This window comes from Nyctereutes procyonoides, unplaced genomic scaffold, assembly GCF_905146905.1.
Source record: "Nyctereutes procyonoides isolate TBG_1078 unplaced genomic scaffold, NYPRO_anot_genome, whole genome shotgun sequence".
In the NCBI taxonomy this organism is placed as follows: domain Eukaryota; kingdom Metazoa; phylum Chordata; class Mammalia; order Carnivora; family Canidae; genus Nyctereutes; species Nyctereutes procyonoides.
Genome location: NW_026575112.1, coordinates 91,222 through 113,476, shown reverse-complemented (window position 1 = coordinate 113,476; position 22,255 = coordinate 91,222). Strand labels below are relative to the sequence as shown.

Genomic DNA, 22,255 nt, shown 5'->3' with positions numbered 1-22,255 from the left:
AGAAGGTGGCCAGGGACTTGCTTCCTGCTTCTAGCTCTCTTTGAGTGGTTGTGGTCACTGCATGCTCATTTCAGAACAGGGGATGGGCTCTTCTTTCTGCTGCTAGCTTCCAGATGCTTCAACTTCTTGGGTCAATTTCTGTAGCTTTGCCTGTATTCTGTGTCCTTTCACTAAATTCTCATCAGGTAAAGAGTCTGAGTGAAATGTTGTTTTATGCTGTGTCCCTAACACAGGCCTGAGTGGTAGTTCTTCATACTGTTGCAATGGAAGTAGTAGCAGCAAGAATGATTATTCATTTTGTTATAGTTTTGGGATAGATCTGGGTTTTGAAGATTCTGGCCTGGAGCTCAGAAAAGACTATTGAGTTACCCTCTTTCTGGATCTTGAATCAACTGAGGACTACACATAGGAGTCAGCTATTGTCCATAGCAGCATTGTTGCAGGTAGAATTGGATTTGACAATGTGGCTTAAACATGCTTTTCTGTTCCTTCCTTCTGAAATGAAGTCACCGAGCATAACTCTTGGTCCTTCTTTCCCTTTCCAGAGCCATGGCCAGTCACCACACCTGATTGAGTTGAGACATGTTCATGAATCACATAGAGAATTAGATGCCTTGTATTGTCTGTGTGGCAGCAGCAAAAATCCTTTCCATAATCTCACCCATCTCCACTCACCCTACTTAGATAATTGTGTGGGGGAAGTAGTAAGAGGAATTCAAAAAGTCCTTTAAAACTTTTCCCCAAAGTCATTTAGAAATCTCTGCCTCGGGACGTCTGGGTTGCTCAGCGGTTAGGCGCCTGCCTTCGGCACAGGTCGTGATCTGGGATCTGGGATCAAGTGCCGCATCAGGCTCCCTGCCCCTTTCATCTGTTTATGCATACCAGGAAAACTTTATCCCTGACTATTCCCTCTTAGTTTCATTCTTTCCCAGAGACTAATATCATTTTCATGACTTAAAAAAAATTCTGCCTTAAATTGTTGTGATTTTTAAGAATCCATTTATTTCATGGAACATATTGAGTGAATACTACATGAAAGGATTTAAGTGCTAAAATCCATAGAATCTCACCAATCACAAAATATTCCATATGGAAGTTATTTTAGAGATAATTAAGCCAAAGCACACGTAAGTGGTTAAGTCAGTTGAGTGTCAGATCTTTGGTTTTGGCTCAAGTTATGATCTCATGGGTCCTGAGATCACTCTCAGTGGGGAGTCTGCTTGAAGATTCTCTCCCTCTGCCCTTCCTCTTTCTCAAATAAATAAATAAATAATTCTTTTAAAAAAAGAGTAATTAAGCCAAGTGTTTCATCTTACATAGGGGTAAGCTAAGGCTGAGAATAGAAAGTTAAATGCTCAAAGTCACATGGTAAATTAATGGATGGTTTCATATCCATATGGCTAGTTGTCTCTAGTTGCTAGTTTTCAGAAACCACTAAAGATAGCATTTAGATTATCTCTAGCTATTGCAAAATTTACATTTTTCTTTAGCATCGATACTTTCATATTTTGTCATTCCTTCTTAAATTGTTAGTCATACTTAGTACAACTAAAATAACTGATATCCATTATTACTGCTCTATTCTTTATATATACACATGGTTGACACATATAACGTACATAAATGGGACACAATGTTACATTAGTTTCAGGTGTACAACATACTGATTTGACAGCTCTTATATATTATGCTATAAATAATATGTATATGCTATCCTAATCCCAAGTGTAGCTACCATCTGTCACCATAAAGCTATTACAGTATCATTGACTATATTCCCTATGATATACCTTTTATGCCCATGATTTATTCATTCCAAAACTGGAATCCTGTATCTCCTACATCCTTTCCTCCATTTTGTCCCTCTCCTACCCATATCTCCACTGGCTACCATGAGTTTGTATTTAAGGATCTGTTTCTGCTTCTTGTTTATTAATTTCTTTTGTTTTTGTTTCTTTTTTTTTTTTTTAGATTCCACAAATAAGTGAAATCATATGGTATTTATCTTTTACTATCTGGCTTATTTCACTTAGCATAACAACCTCGAGGTCCATCTATGTTGTCACAAATGGCTAAGTAATATTCTATTGTATACTTATATGTTTTTTCTTTATCTATTCATCTATGAAGATGAGTTGCTTCCACATATTGGCTATTTTAAACAATGCTGCAACAAACATAGTTGTCCATATATGTTTTTGAATTAGTGTTTTTCTTCTCTTTGGGTAAATACCAAGTAGTGAAATCACTGGATTATACAATATTTCTGTCTTAATTTTTGAGGAATCTCTGTACTATCCTCCACAGTGACAGCACCAATTATTCATCCACAGTGAATGAGTGTTGCTTTTACTCCACATCTTTGCCAACACTTTTTTCTTATCTTTTGGATTCTAGCCACTCTGATGGATATTAGGGGACATCTCATTGTGGTTTTGATTTGCATTTCCCTTATGGGTAGTGATGTTGAGCATCTACATATACCTGTTGGTCATCTGGGGATATAAAAGAGGATGGAAAACACCCAACTCTGCAAAATGAGGAGAGAAAAAAGAAAATGCGAAGGAGAAAAAAAAATCACAAAGCAATGATAGAGCCCTGGTAAGAATATGCTAGAGGGTAACACAGGTCAAAGGTTAGCTGCCTAGATGAATTTTGTAGCCCATTCAATTATGAGTGAATGAGAAGACTTTTGTTTCCAAAATAAAGGAAGAAAAGTTAATAAAAACTTTTAGCAAGAATTCATTGTAGGAATGGTCTTTCAGCTTATTTTTTATATGAATTCAATGAAAAAAAACTAATGAAAATAATAATGTTAAAGCAAGATAAATGAATCCACTTACAATCTTACCAAAAAAACATAAGGGGATCATAGATCTAGTACTCACTCTAAGGACTTCATTTAGGGTAAGCTCTATCCCATGCCTTAAAATGTCCTTGCATTTCACTATGTTAGTTAGGAGAATTATTGTTTGCCTTTCTTAGTTCTTTTGCACCCATGAAATGTCTATAAAATATGTTCCAGGGAGATCAATGGAAATCTCAAAAGCCTGCTGTCAGGGAAATTCATTGAGGTTCAAACTCAGAAGCTGAGAACAAGAGGCATTGCATGGCATATTTCAAGCAAACAGGATATAAATTAGTGTGCCTCAGTTTAAGACTTTCTTGCAGTCCCTTCCTGACTAAAAATGAAGAACATAAAAATGTTCTAACTTCAATGACTTACTTCTGGTTCTAAAATGCACCTGTTTTCTCACCTCTGATTAAGGAAGTTCACTGAGGCCCTTCTAAGCTGTAAATGTAGCTGCATTTATACCAGGATATGGGAGGTAGGGACAGGTCTTCAAGCAAATCTCAGAAGAATTTGAGAATAGCAGCGATGAGTGTTACATGGGGAATCATGCGTCTGGGATTAATTGGGACATTCTCAGATCAGAAAGCTAATCACATGTCTCAATTTTATAGTCCTTAATTTCAAATTCCCTGTTTACCCTAAGACCTCTGGGGAAGGCACACAAAAGAGATTCAACTTCAAATTTGGATGATAGGTTGATTTTTTTTTTTCATTTTGTTCTTTCACTCTAAAACTATGTCTTCTCCTAAAATCCAGAGCTCTCAGAATGTCCCCTCTGATGAACGTCAAAGTCTTGGGGAAAGTGAGTCACAGGTAGAATGGTGAAACACACAGGTCGTTGTCAAATGCCTTGGTGAATACTTCCTAGGTGTGGACAACTCTCAGGTAGATAATTCCATGTCCTCAAAGTAACCCAAGAGGCAGGGACTCCATCGTGAACATTTGACTTAAAGAGACAGAGGTTCCACTTAAGCGCCAGGGATGGATTAACATTCCCAGTGCCATAGAGCTGCTAAGTAGCAGGGTAGACTTCCATGCCTGTCTTCATGTCCCAAGTGGACTCCATCTTCAATTGTATGTAGTTGTCATGCCTCAACCTGCAGTCACACTTTGTCCTTCTGTCCATACATAACTGGCTTTAAATATTCTCCGAGCTTCCTCTCCACTCAGCTCCTTCTTCAGTCCCCCCAGATTCAAGTTGTTCTGCCCATAGGAAAGGCTCAAATACATGTCTTCTCAAAAGAGGCTTTCTCTGTCCCCCCTGAACCAAGACCCTAGTGCTCCGGGCACCCTGCCCCCATCCCAGTCTAACACACCCTGTTTAATTACCTGCCATGGTCTCTCTTGCCACCACGACATTGAAAGCCCATCTGGGCCAGGACCATGATCTCAGCATGTAGCCTAGGCCCTGGAAGATGATAGTTGATCAACAGATACTTTTGGAATAATGTAAGGAGTGTGCAGTGTGTACCTAATTCTGTGAAGATGCAACAAGTCTTGGTTATCCCCTCCCAGGTAACTTTGCATTTTATGGAGCATACTTCTTTCTCTCATAAAAATGAAATCTGTAGGGAGTTGAAATGGAGTAAGTGACTAATTTGTGTAAGAAACCACAGGAAATAAATCAGAATGAGGGGAATTAATTATAGGCCTTAGGCATTGGACATGTAATATGTGCCAGGTATTAGGCTTAGCACTTTGCAAGCATGAGTCCAGTAATTTTCTACACAACTCCATGGGGCATTAGTACTATTATCTTCATTTTACAGATGGGAAACTGAGGCTTAGAAAGATTAAGTAACTTTCCCTGGCCAAGGCAAATTACAAATTATGAGTCTGGGATTCAAACAGGCCAGTCGATAGTCCTTGATATCATGTTGTTGATAGTTTCACTAAGAAATGGACAAGCTCACATTGTGCTTAACTTTCTCCAGATTCACTGGCATTCATTCATTTGTTCATTCACTCATTCAGTCATTCATCCACAGGGTTAAAAATATCCAAGGAAAATTTTGTATTTACCACTGTACTGTCAAATACCACTGTATTTACCACTCTACCACTGTAGAGAATATAAGATAAAGTGTAAAGATTTGTGTTCTTTTTTTTAAATTTTTATTTATGATAGTCACACACACACACACAGAGAGAGAGAGAGAGAGAGAGAGAGAGAGGCAGAGACACAGGCAGAGGGAGAAGCAGGCTCCATGCACCAGGAGCCCAATGTGGGATTCGATCCCGGGTCTCCAGGATCGCGCCCTGGGCCAAAGGCAGGCACTAAACCGCTGCGCCACCCAGGGATCCCAAGATTTGTGTTCTTAAACAGTTTCTGTATCATGGTGGGATGGATAAATCAGGGATATATAAAGTGTCACAGTTGTGTTTTCAATAGGTAAGAATTCATTAAGATAATGGTGGAAAGTAAGGCAGAGGAGAGTTAACCATCAGGTTGTAATGCAAATGATATAATGAGTGCTTGTTAATCCAGATTTATTAAGAATCACTTATATTCCCCACATATTTGGGGAATATGCTGAATTTAAGATAATGAGTAAGGGCCAGCTGAATGACAAGCGTCCTACTTTTAGTTTTGGCTGAGGTCATGATCTCAGGGTCCTGAGATTGAGCCCAACGTAGGGCTCCATGCTCAGTGAAGAGTCTGCTTAATGATTCTTTCCCTCTCCTGCTTCCTCTCCCCCTACTCAAGCACTATATCTCTAAAATAAATAATTTTGGATGGCTCAGTAGTTGAGCATCTGCCTTCAGCTCAGGTAGTAATCCTGGGTCCAGCGATTGAGTCCCACAGCAGACTCCCTGCAAGGAGCCCACTTCACCCTCTATGTCTCTGCCTCTTTCTTTGTGCCTCTCTTGAATAAATAAATAAATAAATAAATAAATAAATAAATATTTTTACAACTAACTAAATAAATAAATAGATAATCTTGAAAAATAAATAAAGTAAAAAATGAGCAAAAGCAGACAAGGACCTTGCCTTCTGAAGCTGACAATCTGGAGATGATAAAATCATTAATCAAAGTTATTTAGAAAACACAATTTAATTCATGCAAGGAAAAGGGAGGAAAAGATAAATAACATATTTTAGAAATACAAAGGAAGTTGTTAGAAAATAGATCTAAGTATGTATATTCACAATAAATTATGAAACTCAGCAATTAAAGGACTAAGAACCTGAAAGCAAAAAGGTAAAAATACATATAATGGGCAACAATTAACAAAAACAATGAAAAATACTGCTGGAGAAATATGAATATAGACAAAAACACTTCAAATCTTAATCACCAAAGATGGGATAGAAAATGCAAAATGCTAAAAGGGATAATGCTAGTTCATTACTGTACATGATTTAATAAAAGAGGAAAAATACAAAGGAGGAAAAACAAATCCATAAACATCTCTCTCGTTTTTTATATATGAAGCAATTAAACATTTGTAGGCATTCTGAAGATATATGTAAAAATTAACTAGATTGACTTAGAATTCATAGAATTTTGCTGTGCTCAGCCTATCTCTTCTGAGAGTGTTTTTTTGACATCATTGACTTCCAGAACTAGTAGTCTCAGAAGAAAAAGCCGAAGGTGAGCAGTAGGGTGCCATGACATGGATGAATGTACAAATTGCTCAGTGGGATTGGACCACTTCTAATGCCTGAAGAGGGAAAAACATAACACTTCACTTTTGTTGCTATTTTCCTGTGAACTCTTACATCTGCATGTGGCAGATTCAGGTTTGGGAATCGGACCAGCCTGGGAAGAAAGAAAGGATGAGCAAGGCATGCACAACTGATGACAAATTGCAACACATGCCAACCCCCCTGGGTAAAGAAGCCCTGTGATGGCAAGTACCAAACAAAAGGGCAGACACAGAGCTCAGTAGAGACTACGAATAGCTTTTTTTTCTTGTTCATTCTCATAGCCACACCTTTGGCACAATGAAGTGGTACCTGTGCCTTCTGGGAAGATAACAGGCCTGAAATCTGGAGAATAAAGTATTTCTATACGTCTTAATTGTATCTTCTCTCAGAGATGCTTCAAGAATATTCTCCAGTGTTCAAACTTCCAGAAAAAGGGGTGATAAAACTATTTTTATAAATATAGTCTACTACATTGAGGTCCTACAAGAGAGAACCAGAAACAGACTGACACAAATATGAAAGCTTGATACATGACAGAATTTTCACTCAAATCTTAACGAGAAATGAATGGAGTCTTTTTTAAAAAATATAAAACAAATTTCTTTCACTAAAGATCAGAATTAAAGACTGTTTTGCAACATTTATAATACCAGCAAAAATAAAGACTTAAACATGAAATGTTTCAAAGCATTGAAAGAAAATACAGGAGAATATCTTTATAATAGGAAAGAGTTGTTTCAACAAGACATACAAAGCAAAACCATAAAGGAACATTAAAATTTGAAGTCTGTTAAAATGAAAAATTTCTATCCCACCAAGTGTGTCTGGCACAAAGTGAAGTACAAGCTACAAACAGGTTGAAGCATCGACATTGCAGATATCATTAAAAGGTTAGTACCTGGTAGACAATATGAAAGCAGCTACTACAAATGTATGGAATAAAGATAAAACAACCCACCTGAACAAAGAACAAAGAATATAGACATACAACTAAAAAAAAGGAAAAGAAAGAAAACTCTGCCATTAGCATCAAAGCACTTAAAAACACTTCACATCCCTTATGAAGCCATTTTACACTGATCAGATTGGAAGACATTTTGAAAGCCTAGCAATATATAGTATTGGCAAGAATATGGAGTGAAGACCAATCTCACACAGCGTTTGCAGGAAAGCACATTGGTAGAGCAATTTGGCAATATCTCCTAAATTTAAAGATGCTCTTTTCTTATGAACCAGAAATTACCTTCCAAGGAGTGTACATGAGAGGATCTCTTGAAATGGTACATACTGAAAATTTCAAAGGAAAATGTCTTCCTAGATTTTCATATTATCCAGGAACAAGAAAAATCATTAACAGAATGGATAGAGCATCTGTGGTATATTTATATACTGATATAGACTATCTGAGTGAAAATGATGCTACATAATTCAGCATGGATGAATCTAACAATATTTCATGAAAATAGAATAACTTACAGGAGAGCATGATTTCATTTACAACAAGTTTAAATGTACCAAAATAATTTTATGTAATTCTGTGGATACATAAAGACCAGCAAATATTAGAAGTCTACTTAGGGATTAAAAAAATACAAAACATTAAATTCAATGAGAGGTTAGTGCAGGCAAAGGAGAGAGGAACATAGTCAGGGAGGGCTCAATTTGAAAATATTTGATTATGTCAAATGTCTGAAGCAAAATTGGCATAGGTGAAGACAATAATGATTAGTTTCCTTGCATAGGTTGTCTTTACATTATTTTCTATTTCTTAATATAAAATGGAAATAGTTCATAATGACACATTTAAAATGACCACTAAATCACTTTTATTATGGGAATGAATATTGATATAAAAACAATCTATAAGGAAAGTTGCCAATCTATCAAAAGTCTTATGAATGAGGATATCATTAGAACAGATTTATTGTTCTAAATACTGTTTAGAGCAAAATCTGAGATACACAAAGACAATCATTGTTATGTGATTTCTATGAAGAGAAAAAGGGAAATAAAATTTTCACCTATGGTGATTGAGAAGGTTCTGGATATTAGTTTGGAAATTGTTAAAAACTAAAATCTCAAATAGTCATTGACATAGGATCATTTGGTAACTCTGTCTCTTATTACTACTTGTATGAGTAAGATGGATGGAATTTTCTGTTCTTTTTTATACTCAAGAAGCAAAAAGAATGCCTTCTGGTTTTGTCCTTAAATTTCTAAGAGTTTTTTTTTTTAATTTACTGAGATGGAACTATCACTATTAGCAAATAATTTGATACCTTCTCTCAAGTTCCATATGTGATTAACAAAATATAAAAAACATGTCAAGACAGAGTGACTTCCTAATTTTAAATATGCTCATTAGTTGGTCAGATAATATGATACACTACCTACCTGTGGCCAAAGTGTCAACTTAACTTAACAATTTCCTTTGGAAAACTTTCCTGATTGCATTTTTAACATCTTTGTTCCGCAGGCTATAAATAAAAGGGTTTAACATAGGACTCACAAAGATATAAAACACGGCAACAATTTTGCTCTGTTCTACAGATGTCTCAGAAGGAGGTCTCAGGTGCATGCAGAACAGAGTCCCATAAAAGATGGTGACAGCCGTCAAATGGGACCCACAGGTGGAGAAGGCTTTGCGCCTCCCCTCAGCAGAGTGGATGCGCAGAATGGTGGAGAAAATGAAAAGGTAGGAGATGAGAATGATGGCTAGAGAACAGGTGAGATTGAAACCAGCCACCACAAACATGGCAGTTTCTTTGACATAAGTGTCTGAGCAGGCAAGGACTATGAGAGGTGGGTCTGCACAGTAAAAGTGGTTGATTTCATTGGGTCCACAGAAGGAGAGGCGAAGCATCAGGATGGTCTGTGCCAGACCGTTCACAAAGCCATAAATATAAGGGGTGGCAACGAGAGAGAAGCAGACACACCTGGACATCTTGCTGCCATACAACAGGGGTTTGCAGATGGCCACGTAGCGGTCATAGGCCATCACTGTGAGCATATAATAATCGGTGATCACCAGGGCAATGAAAAAGTGGAATTGCAGAAGGCAACCCAGGAAGGAAATGGCTTTTCTCTTGGATAAGAAATGAACCAGCATCTGTGGAGCGACACTGGTGGTATAACAGAGGTCCACAAAAGAGAGATGACTGAGGAAGAAGTACATTGGAGTGTGAAGTCTTGAGTCACTTCTGATTAACAAAATCATGCTAACATTGCCAAGCACTGTGATAAGGTAGATGACTAGGAAGACCACAAAAAGGACAGGCTGCAACTCAGCTCGATCTGTCAGTCCCAGGAGAATAAACTCAGTCACTGCTGTGTAGTTGTTCTTTAACATTGTGTGTGTGTTGCTTCAAATGAGGGCTAAAAGAAGGAAATGAAAATGCATGTCTCTTGTCACATATCTGTTACCCCCATCATGTCATCTGATAAGTCTTCCCTAAAACTTGTAAACATTTGTGACATTAAAAATAGCTTAGTCAGTATGCAATTGATATTTTAACATCTACATTAGGGCAGCTCAGGTGGCTCAGCGGTTTAGCGCCACCTTCTGCCCAGGGTGTGATCCTGGAAACCCGGGATGGAGTCCTAAATCAGGCTCCCTGCATGGAGCCTGCTTCTCCCTCTGCCTGTGTTTCTGCCTCCCTCTCTCTCTGTGTCTCTCATGAATAAATAAATAAAATCTTAAAAAAAAACTACATTAATATACAGCCCCTTTTATAAAGGCAGTAATATTTTAAATGCTTTCCTGAAAATCTTCACATTGAAAAGACTTTACCTTATCTGCAAGATTTATTACATTAGTTCACTTACAATTTCCTTAAACGTTGCTTTTTTTTGGGGGGGGGAGTGGCAATCTTTGGTTTCTTAGTATATTTTTGATGTGGTATATAAATCATCATCTGTTCTGCACAACTGATTCGAATGATGCATATACCTGTAGAATGAGGTTTTGTCCTCCTGCCCCTCTCGACTCAAGATCATTTCAAGCATTTGTTCCCACTCTGCAATGCATGTCCTTCCCTTTATGAGTCTTCTGATCAGGTGGTCCTCATAGTACCAAATCTTACTTAACTTTTAAGATATGATATGCATATGCATATGATTTCCTTTGTTTTGTTTATTAATGGCAAATATCAGGGCCAAAATTTGGTTCATGGGGCACAAAAGTCAATTATGTTTCTGGTATAAAAAAGATACATATATAGTACATAAATATATATGTATGTATCTATGAGATAGATACATACATACATATGTATTTGTGATACCCCTTCATTGGAGGAGAGATTAGGGAAAACATATTAAAAGGCTCCCTGGTATGGGGGAGGAGAAAATAATGAAGAAAAGATTAACAAGCATATTCACACTTTACAATACTTTTATTGTAACTCTACCTCTTTTTAACTCTTACGAAAATTAAGAAAAAATATATAACCTAAATTATATTTAGGTTTTTCAATACATGTAAATGATACTACTGGAATAATAATCATATTAATCATACAACTGAGACAAGACATAAGATACCCTCAAGTGCATCTCCCCAGTTGTCTGTAGGATAAAAATACCATAAAGACCATTGTGGAAAACCTACACCATCCTTCAATAACAAACCCAGGTTTGGCAATATTATGTTGCCTCCTACTAATAGGTACAAAGCCAAGGAAGGACAAGGGTCACTTTGTAAGGCATTTTGTAAATGCCTCCACCTTCTTGTGCATTGCATTATCCAATTCTGCACATGTGGACTTTGGACTTATTTGTCCAGGATAATAAAATGCAAGACAAATCACCTAAATCAATGTAATCATAATTACTTTGTAAATTCTAACCTAACTTCTTAAGATTAGAGTAATTATCATAATAGACAAGTACTCTTTGATGCTGGGATGGCATTTGAATGAATATCTATTTATTGACATATAAATCAAGCATCCATATAATTAAAGTGTCTATTTGTTACTGTGGGTTAATGATGCAATGCAAGCTTGAACATATCAGATAATTTAGCTGAGTACTTCATGACAATGACTTTCCTTTAATGAAACAAAACACAAAGTCCTACATGATTTCAACAAAAACTCAGAGACACATATTTATAGGAAGACAGATGTGGCTCTGGGGACACACAAGGCTTTGCATTCTTGACATTCACCCTCACCCTGAGACTTTCTCAAATAGATGCTTGTGGCACTATTCAGGCACCCAAAGATTGTAGAAGGTTGGTCTATTTTTTTTTTAAGAAGACTGATGTCTCCTGATAGGTGGTTATCATTCAGTTTGAAGTGGAAAAGATTGAGTGAAGGCATCTCCATGAAATGCATTATTAACTAACTTTATTTAAATAATTATTGTAGATCATAAACCTAAGAGTGGCTACTCTCTATGAAGGGGTAAGGAGCATTACACAATAGGATGCTTATAATTATGAAAAGTAGCATCATTACTTTGGAAGCTATTTAACACCACTCCCTAATTTTCTTCATGAAGTAAGAGAAAATATTCATAGCTAGATTTTGAGAGTCATCAAAGTCAACAGATATTGAGAGTCCTCAGTGAGACCACCTCACCAGAAAACCCACATGCTCAATTCCTAGCTATGGGGATTGACCAAGTTACTCATCTCTCTGTGTCTAAATTTCCTCATGCATAAAATTTGGTTCTCATAGCAACTCCCTTCTATGAGGTTTTTGGTTTTTGTTTTTTTTTTTTTTTCAGATAAAACTTCAAATATGTCTGACACATAAAAAGCACTTAATAAGTTGTAGCTATTATTATATTGGGTAAAAAATCAGGTCTCATCTTAAATAAGACAAAACCCAAAGTGTGATTCCAGGGATAAGAGTTTATCTAATCATTACCCATAGCCTCAGTGGCACCTAGAACAATGTTTTCCCAAATGGAGCCAATCAATCATTATATATGGAATGAATATTCTCTCTGGTCAGTTTTGTTTTCATTTGAACTACTACTCTACTGAACATTTATAAATACTTGTACTTTTAGAAGATCACTAAAATTTAAATCAAGGGGTTTGCTAATTCATCATGTTTCAGCCCATAATTTTTTTTGTTGTTGAGTAAAAGATTTATTTCCTCCTTCCAAGATATATTTTTTTCACAATACCACAACCTACCTCTGCAAGAAGTGTGATTTCCCAATTATAGTGTGAATAGAAAGACCTGAGGATTTTATAACAGAATTGTCATTTAGGGATCAAATCCCTATGGTTTAATTATTCCTAGCAGCAAGTCATTCCGACTATGTACAGCCACTATCTTATTCTCTTGCAAATCCTAACTAAGCTCACTGAGAATATGATTTGGATCCACTACCAACAAGGAATCAAATCTCCTGAGAATCATAAAGCAATGGGTTTCATCATTTATTTTAAATTATGGTTGAATATCTTACTATTTTTTGACCGGGGAAGTAATACAATGTGTAAAGTAGAATGATACCTGGTATGTAGAGTGGTTTTGGAATCTGGAATGCCATTGGTAGATCGACTCATTTCTGTTGAACTTGGACAAGTTATTTACTAATTCTGAGCTTTGTGCTTTGACATTTTAACAGAACAATGCTATGTATATACCATGGGAACATTATGGATATACAGGTAATGTAGATGTGCTTGCTGGTAATTCTTACCTCACCCCTTTTGTCTTTCTTCTCTTTCTCCCTTTACCCCCTCAAGTTAAACCCTTATGGATCACACAAATAGAGCTCCTTGGGTGTCCAGTTTCAGGTGAGTTTGGCCAATGCCAGAAACCAGCAGGATATCAGAGGTGGGAGAAAGAGAAAAAGATCTCTATTTACTTCTCATTCTCTCCCAGATGCACAATGAAGGTGCTAGAATGGCTGCATCCTTCCAAGCAAAACTCCTCCTGAGCTGTGTGTTGGGAAAGAAGGTGGCCAGGGACTTGCTTCCTGCTTCTAGCTCTCTTTGGGTGGTTGTGGTCACTGCATGCTCATTTCAGAACAGGGGATGGGCTCTTCTTTCTGCTGCTAGCTTCCAGATGCTTCAACTTCTTGGGTCAATTTCTGTAGCTTTGCCTGTATTCTGTGTCCTTTCACTAAATTCTCATCAGGTAAAGAGTCTGAGTAGAATGTTGTTTTATGCTGTGTCCCTAACACAGGCCTGAGCAGTATGCGGTAGTTCTTCAATACTGTTGCAATGGAAGTAGTAGTAGCAAGAATGATTATTCATTTTGTTATAGTTTTGGGATAGATCTGGGTTTTGAAGATTCTGGCCTGGAGCTCAGAAAAGACTATTGAATTACCCTCTTTCTGGATCCTGAATCAACTGAGGACTACACATAGGAGTCAGCTATTGTCCATAGCAGCATTGTTGCAGGTAGAATTGGATTTGACAATGTGGCTTAAACATGCTTTTCTGTTCCTTCCTTCTGAATTGAAGTCACCGAGCATAACTCTTGGTCCCTCTTTCCCTTTCCAGAGCCATGGCCAGTCACCGCACCTGATTGAGTTGAGACATGTTCATGAATCACATAGAGAATTAGATGCCTTGTATTGTCTGTGTGGCAGCAGCAAAAATCCTTTCCATAATCTCACCAATCTCCACTCACCCTACTTAGATAAGTGTGTGTGGGATGTAGTAAGAGGAATCCAAAAAGCCCTTTAAAACTTTTCCCCAAAAGCATTTAGAAACCTCTGTCTCAATTCTTGTTACCACAGTTGACACATTCTTTCATCTGTTTATGTATTCCAGAAACATCTGATTATTCTTGACTTCCTGCTTTCATTCCCATTCCCTTCAAAGATTATCTTCTTGACTTCTATTTTTTTTTTTAAGATTTTATTTATTTATCTGAGAGAGACACAGAGAGAAAGCATGAGTGGAGAGAAGGGGAAGCAGACTCCCTGCTGACCAGGCAGCCCAAAGCAGGGCTTCATCTGTAAGAAATAAATTATATCTATATTACAGGGATATTGTAGGTGTTAAATGGAGTTTACTTTTTCTTGGTAATGAAGAAGGATGTTCATTTTAAAATGCTTAGCACACTAGTGGCTGGTACCTAGAAATACTCAAGAAATGAGAGTAGCTGCCATCATAACTGAGTTGCAAATCTGCATGCTCCACCAACAGATAATGTAAAGTAAATGTGAAAAAATGTAACTTTAAAAATTCTGTGTATTGTTTAGTTTTTCCTTTGGAAACAATTCTGCTGAGCAGATATGTGGTAAAACAAGATTCAAAGTATTTTTTTATAGTGAATCTGTTAGAAAACCAATTAACCATATTTGTCTAGAGTCAATTTATGAAAATCCAGAGATAATTTCAACTATCAAAGCATGTATACAGAGTGTATAATGTTGACATTGATTGTAAAAACATCTGCAAGGGTCATGAACAATAGGTCAATTATCATAAGAATGATGAGCAATTCAAATTTCTAAAATGAATACAATGGTCATCTTAAATGAGGAAACACAATCTTTTATCAAGATATTATAACAATTTCTTTTTACCAACATATTTCATGAAGGATTTGATGGTAGCATGGATTTAGAACTATTAAAAAATATAAGGGATAATTATATTATACTAGAGCTTCTACCCATCTCAACAAACCAACTAGACAGAAAAACATTTTCAGAATGACAAAGAGTATATATTGAGTTTTTGTTTGTTTGTTTGTCAATTTGTTTAACTAGCGGGATTTCTGCCCACCTGACAAGTAAAGGTCTTTTATCTACTCTTTGTATGTTTATAGCGACTAATATATACATATTTTGCATATTTCTCTTATATTCTCAGAAGAAAATTTAATGATAAAATATCGTTGTCATATTACCGAAGTCCTTATTTCAAGATATAATTACATATCACATAGACTTGTAATGTATGACTTTTAAGAGGAGCTTTGGACTTAAACCATCAAAATTTAAATAAACTCTTTGATTGATCTTTCACTTTAGATGAATGCCTAGTCCTTCAAATTCTAAACTTTTTTCCCTTTTATGACTTATGAGGCCCCTTATCACTGGAGTCTTATCACTGATTTGAATCCATTATGCTTGTGCTTCCCTTTGGCCTTTTTTGGCCTCTGATCTACATGATTGCTTTGCTGGACTCCACCAGGACAAGTGCATCTTGCAGTCTTTAATCTTTCTTGGCCAGACACAGCCTGCTATGTCTTCCCAGCTGACCCAGCTGCACCTTAGCTCTTGAGGAAACTATAGGCCCCCACTTAGGATTTGCTTCTTAGATTCTTTCAGACATGGCCTGAGAATGCTGCTATGTAGTACTCAGCCTCACTGATGCAACACTCCTCAGGTTCATTTCTTAAATATTTTTGTACTCCCCTACAAGGGGATGCAGAAAATTTGAAATTTGGGTTGCTGCCCATTCCCCATGGAAACCAAAGAAACTGTGGAAACATTAAGTCAAGTCCAAGGAGCAACCGTTTAAGTAAGCTAATCCCAGAGTCTACTTTTCCTTGGCTACCTGACATGTTGATTCAGGAAAAAAGCCCACACCAAGGATACCAGGAGAGCCAGTCTCAGAGTGAACTCTTAAGGCCCTATATCTTCTTTTCTTTTTCTTTTTCTTCTCTTTCACTTTATTTTTTTTTTAATTCACTCATTAGTATGCCCATGCTAAAGGGTCAGGCTTTGGCTCTTTACTTTCTCTCCGTGATAATCTACATCTTTTTATGTCAAGCATTAATGGCAGATGAACTTCAGAGGAGGAAAATCAGCTCAATCATATGAAAGATACAATATTTTTTTGTTATTCATAATGGTATTATTATGAACCTGGTCCAGAATTACTAGGACTTTACTCTCCTTTCAAATTTTAACATAGTTAAGCCCCAAAGAGGAAATATTATATGAGTATAATATTATATATCAGGAATTAAAAACTAAACATATTGTTTAAGTGTCCACACTAACAAGTCTGAACCAGTTTCATTCAAACTAACCTTTCCATGAGACCTGAGAGTCTAAAAATGTATTCCCTGCAACTTGCAATTTAATTCACAAGAAGAAATGATCTTAGATTACTAAATGAAAATGAAATAAGCTGCTGTTTACATGGAAGGCCACCAAGTCACAACCCTCCACATAGTCTTGTTGTTTGAGTATTCATCAGTAACTCTTCACCAAACATCAATTGTGCACCCAAAATGTTGTATAGATCTCTCCAGGAGATGGCAAATGAATTGACAAGAATTCTGTCCCCAGAGCATTGCCTGTCCTGTAAAAGAAAGAGGAAGATTATAAAAGGAGGCAAATACCACAAGAGAGACAGAGAAAATCACCAATGGCATCTCCAAGGGGAAATACTATCCCAGCTGAGAATATGATGAGCAGAGTCATGGCAGAGAGCTTTTCATTATGAAGAATGCAATACCTTTTTACTTAGCCTAGAATGAATCTCCCTATCAAAATTGGTACCCCATGTTTTTCACATTTAATAAAAGATTAACCCATAATTTAGGATCCCATCCATTAAGAAATTACTTCTGTCTTTTGTAAACATCCCCAGAGGGAATCCTAAGGATGTCCCATAGGTGATTTCCTGATGAATGTTTCAGGGATGAGTCATCCATAGTTAGTCATTCAGGTATAAATCCTTCCACTTTGGGGACCTTCCAGGAGGCTTGGAAATTACTATCCCTTCACAGGTAAGTCTGACAGTTCTGAAAATCAAGAGCTTCTAATACATTTTATTTGATTTTTTACTATCTTCTCTTTTGAATGTAAAATGGAATTATTAGGGGCACCTGGGTGGCTCAGTGGTTGAGCTTTGGCCTTTGGCTAAGGTCATGATCCCAGGATCCTGGGATAGAGTCACGCAGGAAGCCTGCTTCACCCTGCCTTTGTCTCTGTCTCTGTGTGTCTCTCATGAATAAACTAATAAAAATCTATTTAAAAAATAAAAAATAAAATAAAATGGAATTATTAGTGATTATAAGAATTGCCACATCAAGACAAAACTATAGGCAGGCAGACTCAGACTCTTTCTGACAAAGACAGATTATGACTGGTAGTATATTAAAATCAAGCCTTGCAACCATCCCAAATTTAGTTATAGATCCATTTCACAATACAGCTAAGATTTAGATAAGCTTACACGTTGAGCTTTAGCCAATCCTTGGATTTCAAAAAGTCTGTACATCACACTTCCCTTTTAACTTTCCCACCTCCAAGCCTAGAGCCTTAGAATTTGGCACAAGAAAATACATTCCCACTCCATATGTCTCTAACAATTTCATATACTTTTTATTTATTAAGAGAAAAATTTAAAAGGGATTTGGGTAAATGAGTGATAGATTAAGGCTGAGAAAGAAAAAAAAAAATGTGAACATTCCCCCGTCCTCATTTGAAAGGGCTTCTCATAGACTTTTCCAATTCAAGTTTGCACTGAAATATGATGGCACTGCTATAACCAGGATGATCAAAACAGGTTTACATTGTTTTGTTCAAGGGGAATACACTTTTCATTACTCTGTTTCTTCTCTTTTTAATTTTTTTTCCTTAAGTAAACTCCATGCCCAACATGGAGCTGAAACTCACAACCCTGAAATCAAGAGTCACATGTTCCACCAGCTGAACCAGCCAAATGTTCCTTCTTCACTGTGTTTCTGTCCCTTTACAATATTGCAATAGATTTTAATGACTTTTCAGCTGAAGCATCCCATTTAGCTAAAGTTCTCAGAAAAGATTCCTAAAGGCTTGAAGCTTTTTGTTTTGTTTTGTTTTGTTCCCCCTACATTGTTCATAGACCTTTAATTCGTACCTACACTAAGCATAATTGTGATTCTTTTTGATAATTCTGTTATTTGAACTATAATGATTTTATACATTTAATAATTATCTTCTTTTAAATTATCCTTATTCCTCCCCTTTTCTCACTAAACTTTCCCTTGGAATGAGAGAAGCACTGAATGATGAGAAGTGGGCGAGGGTCTCCTAACAACTTGGAATGCACCCACCTGATGGAGGCCCATGGCACAGTGGGCTATGCTGTGTGACATGTGACTGAAAACTTTTTGATGGCCATTTAACATGACCTGCATGGCATTTTTTTAGGTTGTATTTCTTTATTCATGAGAGACACAGAGAGGCAAAGACATAGGCAGAGGAAGAAGCAGGCTCAGCGAGGGGAGCCTGATAAAGACTTGATCCCAGGATCCTGGGGTCACAACCTGAGCCAAAGGCAGACACTCAACCACTGAGCCAACCAGGTACCCCTGCACTGGCATTTTTAAAACACTGAACACTTTAGTTAGTATAAGAACACATGAGTTCTTCTCTTCTACTCTTTCACTTCAGGTCACAATTTGAGATATAACTATATCAAATTTACTTCTGTAGGAGGTATTTTTCCATGTGTATCCCCAAAAGAAAATCCTGGACTGTGTGTAGTAAATGATAGGATGGTATGATCATTAATAAGAAAGCTTACTTCTTTTTCCTTTTATTTCTGAATGCAAGAAAATTTGACATAGGGTCATGGAGACTCAGAAAGATTCTCTTTCTTCACACCCAAAAAACCAACAGAATGCCATCAAGCCTAAGTCAGAGGATGGGATATTTCCTTCTTCAAACTAATGGGGAAATATTTTGTATGTCTGCATTGATGATGGCAAGTTCTATACTTAGGGAAACTGGGAAACTGTGGTAATACCTAAGTATCCTCTGTAAGGGGAAGGTGTAAACTCTCAAAGGATTAAACCACATGATAAACCTTTTTATTTACTTTAAACAAATCATATCAACTGTCTCATTCAGTACTTCAATCCTGACTGTGCATTAAAATCATGTGGAAAGCTTGTTCAAAAATATGTCAATGTGTGTACCCCACCTGAGTTGTATCAGTGTTTTCAAAACTTCTGCATTAGAACCCAATGTGAAGCCAAAGTTAATAACCACTAATCTGAGTGTTGTATATGTCAATATATTATTTTAATAAGAAACAGAGTTAGTCTTTAAAAGGTATAAACTTTTACTATCCTTCTGGCCTTAAAAAATTATAGGTAACTCACTTTTTCAGTCCTGAGTAAACTTCCATCTAACAGTCCAACTTGCAAAATTTAATTGTCAATATTCAGAGCTTTAGGTCAGGTACCATTATCACTAGCTCATGTTATAAAAACAAATCTATAATTGTACTTTCTCCTGTACATTGTTTAATGGCAGCTAAAATTTTTGTAGTAACTCAGACTCCACTGGTACATCAGGGAGATGAGAAATCTACACATCATGAAAAAAATCAGCTGATGTGAGTTGGCAAAGTTTCCTCTTTGATTCCTCCTTTTGTTCAACTAATTATTATTGTGTTTCTACTGATTCAGGCATTGGCTGGTTCTAGGGATAGGGCACACACAAAGTTCTTGCCCTCCTGTGGTTAACCTTTAAATGGAGGAGAGACAACAAAATATGTAATAAAAATTATTTATATAAATAAAAATTTCATGTTATAAATGAGCAAAAATAGATCATGATTAAAGAGCTAAGGAATGGAGCTTAACTTGAGAGGTCTAAATGAAGTGATGAAATGAGTCACTCAAATGCCTTGTAGAACTTTCAAGGCAGAGACATCAGTATATGTAAAGGTCCCAAGGTAAGATTGTGTTCAACATGTTCAGAACACATTAGAAGGACAATGTGGCATGAGAAAAAGGACTGGAGAGAGACTTTTATATTAGACCTAATGGTAGCAGAGGAACTGCTGACAAATTATTCTAAGATTCAATGTGTAATCTTTTGAAGGTAGAGCAAGAAAGGCTTCCTAATAGTTAAATACCAGGTTTGAAGTCAAGGCTATGAGATAAAATGAAATGGGTTTATTATATATAAAAAATAAAATAAATTGGGATACTGTGAGATAAAAAGAGAGCATGAGATCAAAGGGGATATTAGGTGAAAAACATTCCAGACCATCAGTGACTGGTTTGGAACAAAGGAGATAAGATGGACAGATATCAAAGAAGCAGGAGAAGTGCATTGCTATCGGAGAATAAGGAATAAATTAGAAAGAAAGTGAATATCAGTAAATAAGGATGAAATTAGGAAGAAACTGAACACCAATCAATACACAACAGGCTCCCAAGAATATATGTCACTCCAATTACAAAAGATTGTAGACAACCAGTCTACAGAGAATCACCCCTTCTTCCCATTCCTTGATGAAGCATTTATGTCATAACCAGATTATGGCAGTAGTCATGTTTGAGTGCCAAAAATTCTGATCCTATAGTCTAATTAGGGACACCAATGAGTCAAGTTGAATTCCATATGTGCTAGGCAAGGAAAGGTGAGAGTGACAAAGCAGCCAGCATGGCAGATGCATGGACTTCAAATATATTGTCCATTTCTCCAGCACCACCAACCACCTTATGGCAACTACTGAAACTCTTCCACCAACTGGAGGAAGTAACAACCTATTTAAACCTCTCTTTTCAAAGCCAGTTTGTGTTAGTGCCCATTTACTTTTACTTTGTCTATTCTTGAAATGCTTACAATTTATTTCTGTTTTTATATTTGACAAATTATTCCCTTATTAGAGTAAATGAAGATGGACATACTTCTCCCACACAACAGCACTGAAGCAACTGAGTTCATCCTGCTGGGACTGACCAGCCAACAAGAGCTGCAACCCATCCTTTTTGTGGTGTTTCTACTGATTTACATCATCACCCTGACAGGAAACTTTGGATTGATTGCATTAATCAGATTCACTCCCCGGCTGCAAACACCCATGTACTTTTTCCTCACCCACTTAGCATGCGTGGATATTTTTTATTCTACTAATGTCTCTCCTCAGATGCTTGTTAATTTCCTCTCTGAGAAGAAAACTATTTCCTACACAGGGTGTCTGGCCCAGTGTTTTGTTTTTGTGACTCTGCTCCTTACTGAGTATTACATGCTTGGTGCCATGGCCTATGACAGGTACATGGCAATCTGCCATCCGCTGCATTACAACAGCAGAATGTCCAGGCCACTTTGCATCTGCCTTGTCACTTTTCCCTACCTCTGGGGTTCTATGGTGGGCACAATGCAAGTAATATTGACCTCTCGCTTGTCCTTTTGTGGACCTAACATCATCAATCATTTCTACTGTGCTGACCCACCTCTCCTCATGCTGACGTGTTCTGACACTTACATAAAGCAGACTGCACTATTTGTGTCTGCGGGGATTAACCTCACTGGTTCCCTACTCATCATCCTCATCTCTTATGTTTTCATTTTTATCACCATTATGAGGATCCATTCCAGTGAAGGGCAGTGCAAAGCCTTCTCCACCTGTGGCTCTCACCTGACCGCTGTCACCATGTTCTATGGGTCCCTATTCTGCATGTATCTGAGACCAGCAAATGAGCAGTCTGTTGAACAAGGGAAAATTGTGGCAGTGGTCTGTATCTTTGTGAGTCCCATGTTGAACCCATTTATCTACAGCCTGAGGAACAAAGATGTGAAGCAGGCTTTGAGAATAGTATTTATGAGGAACCTTGGTACAGTGGAGAAAACGTCTATTTTGACAGTCTCCCAATGAAAAAAAATCTCAAAAACAATCAAAAAGCAACTCATTTTGGTTGTATCTGAATGCAATTCTCTGGAGTAACAGTAATTTTTTGTGTATGCATAGTTTAGGACCAAATGAGAATCCTAATGGAAACAACAAATGGGACGATTGTATGGAACTAATGACTGATAGGAAGCACAACAACAGAAGTCAGCTGTTTATAATTAAGAAGGGT

At 37.0% G+C, this 22,255-nt stretch overlaps 2 protein-coding genes and 1 non-coding gene across 3 annotated transcripts; 2 read left to right on the top strand and 1 right to left on the bottom strand.

Annotated features, from left to right (window-relative positions):
• The first annotated feature begins 8,399 nt into the window (after positions 1-8,399).
• Positions 8,400-8,475, top strand: LOC129514972 (small nucleolar RNA SNORD19). The gene has a single exon (XR_008665513.1). It is a non-coding gene; the product is annotated as a small nucleolar RNA SNORD19 (small nucleolar RNA).
• A 444-nt stretch (positions 8,476-8,919) lies between these two features.
• LOC129514945 (olfactory receptor 1030-like) lies at positions 8,920-9,855 on the bottom strand. Its single transcript, XM_055333637.1, has one exon. It carries the CDS (start codon positions 9,853-9,855, stop codon positions 8,920-8,922), a length of 936 nt encoding a protein of 311 aa, XP_055189612.1.
• Positions 9,856-21,072: 11,217 nt separating this feature from the next.
• LOC129514891 (olfactory receptor 1030-like) lies at positions 21,073-22,050 on the top strand. The gene has a single exon (XM_055333583.1). The coding sequence runs from the start codon at positions 21,073-21,075 to the stop codon at positions 22,048-22,050; it is 978 nt and encodes a 325-aa protein (XP_055189558.1).
• The last annotated feature ends 205 nt before the right edge of the window (positions 22,051-22,255 follow it).

Bases quoted from the DNA above. Each gene is read 5' to 3' on its own strand.
- LOC129514945 (XM_055333637.1), bottom strand. From the start codon at position 9,855: ATGTTAAAGAACAACTACACAGCAGTGACTGAGTTTATTCTCCTGGGA.
- LOC129514891 (XM_055333583.1), top strand. From the start codon at position 21,073: ATGGACATACTTCTCCCACACAACAGCACTGAAGCAACTGAGTTCATC.